General features: G+C 42.1%; 1 protein-coding gene across 1 annotated transcript in view; it reads right to left on the reverse strand.

Moving 5' to 3' along the window:
• Window positions 1–28: 28 nt before the first annotated feature.
• Window positions 29–7500, reverse strand: part of LOC138955350 (cartilage matrix protein-like) — a 14335-nt gene continuing 6863 nt past the window's right edge. Inside the window, exons 3-6 of the mRNA XM_070326968.1 lie at window positions 2819–3147; window positions 2037–2298; window positions 1247–1434; window positions 29–584 (exon numbers count right to left, since the gene is read on the reverse strand). Coding sequence (XP_070183069.1) covers window positions 141–584; window positions 1247–1434; window positions 2037–2298; window positions 2819–3147 — 1223 coding nt within the window. The 3' untranslated portion in view covers window positions 29–140. The remainder of the gene's footprint in view (window positions 585–1246; window positions 1435–2036; window positions 2299–2818; window positions 3148–7500) is intronic.

The following is a 7500-nucleotide window of genomic DNA, read 5'->3' on the forward strand; positions in this document are numbered from 1 at the left end:
CCCCCCCCCCCCCTCCCCCGTCCTCCTTACTCGGCAAATCAATTTTTTTCTCAAGGAGAGACACTAAATACCCCACTCACACAGCAAAATGTTTTCTTCTGTTGTTGTTACCTTTCGATTGTTTTTTCTTTTATTCTCATTCACATTTCTTTGGGAAAACAACAATATATTTTTTGTATTTGAAAACCGGTGAAAAGACAAGAGATCTCTGTGTACTTACGTTCGCAGAACTTGTCCAAGAACTGTTTTCTTATTTTCTCATCCAGCAGATCATCATAGCTCGCCAGCTGTGTTATGTGCGTTTGTGACGTAGCCAGCTGTTTGATCTCACTCATGTCGTAGTTTGTACCAATCGCCATGACATGAATCAATACGTCATCATACTTCAGCAGCAGAGCTTCATACAACACATCATCTCTGGGGGTCATGACGTCATCGACGAAGACGACAGCCATCTTCATTGCGAAACGGCGACCTCCACGCGCGGGGTCGTAACCTTGGAGACGAAGCTTTTTGAGCAGGGGGCTCAAACTGGGTTGAGGCTGATTCACCAAAGCCTTGACGAAGTCCTCTTTCCGGATATACTGCAAAGGTTATGCAATAATGTGATGCTGTTCATAATAAAGTAATTTAAACATGAATTGCAAAAAGATGATGACAACAAATTGAGTAAAATAAACAGATAATAAGCATATAATAAATGAGTATAGAGTTAAAAGTGTGTGCCCTTCATTTCCTCCCGACAGTTAATTTCATTACTACTTCGAAAAGAAAGGCGGAGGGGAAACAATACTTCTTGATTGATGAATAATGAAAGCAGTTACTTCCCTTCTATTGTATGAGCGACGTGAAGTGCATTCTTTCTTGATTTGAGTCGTACATGTCATAAACAAAATAATTTTATTTTTCGAAGGCTGATTATTGTTCAACTTTAGTTTAATAACACTATCTGGATAACGCTAGTCTTGTCTTCATCATCATCTTCTTTTACTTCTTGTTCTTCTTGTTCTTCTACTTGTTCTTGTTCTTGTTCTTCTACATCTTGTTATTGTTCTTGTTCTTGTTCTTGTTCTTCTCCTTCTCATTCTCCTTGTTCTTATGCATCTTCTTCTTCTTGTTCTTCTTGTTCTTCTTGTTCTTCTTGTTCTTGTTCTTGTTCTTCTTGTTCTTCTTCTTCTTCTTCACGCACTCGTATAATTGTACCACCCTATTCTTTTGATAATCTTTGAAGATTTGAACAACCAACTTGTGACAGCTCGATGTCGCCGCCCTGACAGCCCTCCGAGATGACGCCCGCCCTGACGTTGCCTGACGCCATGCTAAACTCGCCCGCCGCGTGTCTCGTGAACTCTCGCACCTTGCCCACGTCGCGAGAACTCATGGCCGCCCCGTTGTACACGAACAAGATGTCTGCCTTCGTCTTCTGTCCGCACACTGTGACAGTACAGAGAAAGGAAAGGTTCATCAACCTGTGTGTACAATACATTCAGTAACAACTCTAGACGTAAAATGACACGCTAGAAAATTGAATCTGAGGGATACCACCGCATTTGGCAGTGATCTTATGGCAATCTTACAAGAATTCTGGATATTTAATTTAGTGAAGAAAGCTGCGACAAACAAAACTGGCATTCGTAAGACAAGCGTTCAGCAGATCGAGTCTCAACAAATACCTGTGGACATGCTGTGTTTCTTATGAAGGCACAAGTAAGGAGTGTAAGGATTTGAGGAAAAGATTTGCAAATGGGAAAGGAAAGAGTGTAACGCACAACCTCCTTTTTGTGTCCAGTGTTTACGAAGATTCTCTGTCATCTCTCTGATTTCCGACGAGTAGTTTTCTAAAATGAACCCCATGAATTGAGCTGGGAGGATAAAGCCGAACATCCGTCTCGAGAAGACCAAGCCTTGTTATAGAAGAAGGCCGCAAAGCTTATTTTAGCGTTGCCAATACGAAAACTACAGCTGCATCTGACGCGCGCCGATGTTGACCTTTAAAGCTGACAAATAACTTTGAATACTAAAAAAACATAACTCACCTGCGCTGTCAGCCTGAGGCTGGTGCAGATTGCACGTGCTGATGGCCAGGGTGTGGGCCAGCGTGCCCAGGATGCTGAAGGACGCCACGTGGAAGACGAACTGGTCCTTGGGCTGGGAGGCGATGGTGGACAGCTCCTCCTTGTCCACGTTGTCCCCCACCCCGATGGCGAAGAGCCAGATGTTTTCCTCCCGAGCCAGCGTCGCCTCAGCCACTGTGTTGCTGCGGTGTCGTGACCGTCCGTCCGTCACCACCACTCCGATCTGCCGCCACGAGAAGAGAAGGGGTAATCAGTTTGGTCATATTCGTGTCTCAAAATGTTAAAAACGGCCGCAAAATTTGTTACAAACTTTGCCGACGGAGGGAACGTAGGCAGAGTGATGTAACCGAAATAAAATCACGGCGAAAAGCTATGATTTAGAATTGTAAATTCGAGTCATTCCTTAATGTTCATGTTCAAGGAACGTAACCACATGACGTGCTTGTTGACGGAAAGAGGTAAGTTGGGACACTAAAAAAAATATATATATGCATAAATTTGTGGTCAAAATTAGTGCAATTCTAGTGTAAAGAATTGTTTAGCTGCTAAGAAATTTGTTTTTATTTTCGGATGGATTCACGAATAACACATAACGCAATAACGTTTTGAGGTTCCACTTCACTTCAATACATACACAATTCAATTATCTAGTTACCGTTCAATGAAATGGAATAACTAGAATAGAATAGGATACAATGTAAAGGGAAAAATACCATAAATCCGCGTCTAATCCTATTTCTCACCTTAGTAACATTAGGTCTCACGACGCCAGACCGGAACCCTTGGGTCCTCAGACCGCGCAGACCTTTATCAGTGTACGTGTTGCCGCTCAGGTATGGTGTGGCTCTGATGGCTCTGATCAGGGTGTCCTTATCCGGGTAGCCCCCGATGTCAATGACAGGGCGAAAATCGTCGGAGAAGATACCCAGCCCGACCCGGGTGGCGTTCGGGTCGATATGGAAATGGTTGACAAGCGACACGACGAACTCCAGTTGCTTGTCGTAGTCCACGATCCACACAGACGAAGAACAGTCCAGAAGAAAGTAGATGTCCGCCGGGTTGTCTTTGCAACCTGCAACACAGAAGAAAACAAAATGTTTAAAGATTTGAGAAAAAAATGCACATGCACATTTGGGCCCGGTCAGCCCAGGTGGTAGAGTACTGGACTTGTGATCCTAGGGTCGCGGGTTCGAATCCGGGCCGGGACGGACACCGGTCAACATTATGCGCAGACCCAGAGACAGAAGCCATGTCCCACCTTGTAACAGACCTTGGTAATTCTGCGTAAGTGCAGTTGGCTGATACCACCTAAACACGCATACACTTGTGTATCTCATCTAATGTCGGAGTAAAACCCGAGAACATGCCCCTAATGGCTTTGCCGTGAGGGTGTAAAACTTGAATTTCTCTAATGCACTTGCTCTTAATCTTTGCTAAGAGCCGCCACGGAAATCTTGCAGCAGCTATGCAAAACGACAACAGATAAAGCTTGCACATTATATAAAGCCTATCCCCATACCGGTGTAACACGAGAAAATTACTCCCACGAGATTTTTACTCCGGAGTAAACATTTCGTACGAAAAAGTTACTCCCTTTACGAAAAAAGCACTCCCCCATTGCACGAGAAAATTACTCCCCAAGACAGGTGAGTTCCGAGTAAACATTTCGTTCAAAAATGTTACTCCCCTGACGAATAAATAACGAATAAATTACTTCACCCCAACACGAGCAATTTAACTTCCCATGCCAGGTGTACGAAATTTTTACTCCCTTGTCCCCTGTTAGTCTTGGTGGTGGAAGGGGTGGAAGGAGGGTAGCGCGACATTCGTGTGCGCAAGATCACTTATTGGTATTATCCCTTCGCCCGCATCCCATTTTTGCGTACGAGATTTTTACTGGAAGTAAAAAAAAATGGGGAGTAAAAATTTCGTGGAGGGAGTAATTTTTTCGTGCCTTGGGGAGTTCTTTTCTCGTACGAAAAATGTACTCGGAGTAAGAATTTCGTACGAAATATTTACTCCGGAGTAAATTTTTCGTGGAGTAAAAATTTCGTGTTACACCGGCCCCCTCTCGACCCCCCCCCCCCCCCCCCCCTCCTCTCTTCTCCCTTCTCTCCCTCTTCACCCTCTTCCCCCATCTTCTTGCTCCGTTGTCCTGAAGCGGAGAAAGCGTGTGGCAGTTATTCTGTATATTTGTGTCCATCAATTTGTCCATTTATCAGACGATTTGCCTGTCTGTGTCCCTGCTTAAACGTAGGTGTAGAAGGTATTGCCTATGTTTGTGAGGTTGACTATACAGGATTAAGGATGACGAAAGTCTTCCATTGTTCAGCATTATGTCACTGCCACTAGACTAGTATATACGCTAGCACTCAGAAGCTGGTTGTCATGGTTATCTGTGTTATAGGTCGACACGATTCAACACTGTCTTCTTAGTCACAGCAGACTGTATTCATCACTTCGTGCATGTTTGTCAAGACAGGCACCAACTGTTTAGGACAGGCTTGGGATGCTGTTTATTATTTCGCTTTCCCACTTTTAGAATAGTTATCTTTGATGAAACTTATGTTTCCAAAGTGTAAGGTTTACTTATGCGACTCATACTCATGAAACGTATCTACTGCACTATAGTAGGTGTGATAAAACCTACTGTGTTGAAAAAAAACCCCATGTCGATAGTGTCAACGATTTTAGAAGAGTTCGATATCTACTTCCGTGCAAGTTGTACCAAGCGAAAAGCCAAACTTTTGGTTTAAACAGTGTTTATTCAACAATTCATATGTATTTGAACAAGATACATGTTACGGATCAACAACAAGCTCAAGCTTATGGTGGTGACCCTAACGGGAGAATTTAACATATGGATTACGATAACTTGCGACGAGACTTCGACAAGTACTTTTTAAACCAAAACAAACGAGAAACAAACAAACTTTTCACTCGAATCTTTCGGTACTTCAGCAAAAAGTTTGAATTTCCAGTAATCAATATTTGATCCTGCGCTGAGCCTGTCAAACAGAATCGTTTGTCTTTTAAGGTGGTGCATTTATGGTGCAACGTTTTCCCATCAAAACAGGGAAGGAGAAACTTCTCACAACAACTTAGAGTTCATGTGCCTGTCTTGACAGGCTGTGGGTAATTAATGTCATCCTGTTCTATATACTAAATGAGTTCACCCACAATTTTGAATTAACTTCCGCGAATGAGTCATGCTGCAAGGCCTTTTCTTGCCGTCAACGTTTTGTCCAACATGTCAAATTATCTAACGTGAATATCAAGAGTTCCGTTTGTTTTGAATTCGAAAAAAATAATCGTTTAATACTGCAGTGTTATTATTTTGGGGATTCGAATGTATTTACCGATCTTCGTTTCAATTTTGCAACAGGATACATCAAAAGGTACAAATAGTGTATTTTTCGTTTGGCCAAGTATATCATTGTACAAACAGAAATCGAAGGAGTGGGAGATCTCGCAGAGAGAGAGAGAGAGAGAGAGAGATAGAGAGAGAAACAGAGATAGAGAGATAGAGAGAGAGAGAGAGAGAGAGAGAGAGAGAGACAGACAGACAGACAGACAGACAGACAGACAGACAGACAGACAGACAGACAGACAGACAGACATAGAGATCAAATCAAATCAAATCAATCAAATTTTATTTGAGAGAGAGAGAGAGAGATATATAGATAGATAGATAGATAGACAGAGAGAGAGAGAGAGAGAGAGAGAGAGAGACAGACAGACAGACAGAGAGAGAGAGAGAGAGAGAGAGAGAGAGAGAGAGAGAGAGAGAGAGAGAGAGAGAGAGAGAGAAATAGGAAGAGAGAGAGAGGGGTGTGGGGGGGGGGGGGGAGGTGAGAATGCGCATTTCAAACCATTCACAGTTTTCCCAAGAAACGGGTTCAACGACGAAAAGAAAAGAAAAAGAAATACCGACATTGAATGGAGAACGGCATGCACACACGTGTGTGAGTGCTTCAGTGAGAAAGCACTTCAAATGCCAGCTTTTAACGCGTTGGCGATGACAGAGCAGCGTTCGTGCCTGTTTGCATTGGGAGATATCCATTCATCTCACCTGTCGCGAGTAGGGTTTGACCAAATATGGGAGTAGCGTACAATACTGGAAGGTGCAGCGTCATTCATACCATGACGCGGTGTTCTTTTGACTATTTTTTTTCTTCTCAAGAAAATGGGCAGTAAATCCTTCAATTCTTGTCTTTTCTTCTAACAAACTTTACCTGAACATTACATTTTATATCACATTATAGGCTACATGTCATTTTCCGTCTGAATCACATGCAAAAAAGAGAAGTTCTCTGTTGCTCTCTCTAAATATATTTTTGTACGAGCATCGTGTCTGTTTGTTCTCATGCTTTGAGTGCGGGAATAAGGTAAACATAAGTACGAATATTTTGAAATTTCTAAGTCAATGTGCATGTAGAATGCGGTGCTTGCTGTATCGTTTTTGAGTTGTTTTGTTTTACCGCGTTTGCAACGACTAAACAATGAAAATGTTTTGTGCTATCTGGGACTATGATGATTCTATGTACACAGACATAAATATAGAATGATAAAAAGACGGATTAAGCGACAGACAGACAGACAGACAAACAGACAGACACAGATGCCCAGTAGCACGAGGTATAATCTTTTCTATGTGAAATCGGACAGAACAATTCGGACTTAATTATGTTTGTAATGTTTTGTAAGCAATATGTAAAGCAAAATCTTTATGTCGAATTATATAACTTTGTTTTATACCTTTTACACATTTAGATTTCATGTTTTTACTTGTTTTGCGTACAGGAAACTAATACCCATCTGCGATGAAACTAACTTCCGTCAATTTTTCTCCAGGATTTAGAAATCTAGCCATGCACTGATAAGCTATACATCTTTCCGGAAAGTTACAAGTAACATACGGCAGTTTTGTCATGCCCATTTTACAACTGTTTATCATATCAATAGAACAACTCACTCTGTTTGTAAACAGGATGAATTATACGTAGAAACGCAGTAAATAATTTCCCATTAATTTTAGATGTAAGAAAACCGGGTGAATTATTCGTAGAAGCTCAGTATAATTATTATTTCCCTTGCTTTTAGATTCAAAGAACTTCTAGTAATTATTTTAAAACTCACAGGCCTCAAACTCTACTCGGTTTGGAAGTAACACTACTTCTTGCCACAAATCAACATCAGTTTACGTAAATTATACACACGTAAACAGACAACTCGTAAAGACACATCGAACGGGGACAAGTTGAGCGTCATATAGGTAGAGATGTGTATGCAAATCTGCACGCGCCAAAACGGAAACAACCGATTGACGCTACGGGGGTATTGACACGCGCAAGGATGCGGTGGACCAATGACGGACGTTGATCTTCCTTTGATGGACAGTTCCTGTAGACTCAGATGGGCTCCC

The sequence above is a fragment of the Littorina saxatilis genome, unplaced genomic scaffold, assembly GCF_037325665.1.
Source record: "Littorina saxatilis isolate snail1 unplaced genomic scaffold, US_GU_Lsax_2.0 scaffold_1033, whole genome shotgun sequence".
Classification (NCBI taxonomy): Eukaryota; Metazoa; Mollusca; class Gastropoda; order Littorinimorpha; family Littorinidae; genus Littorina; species Littorina saxatilis.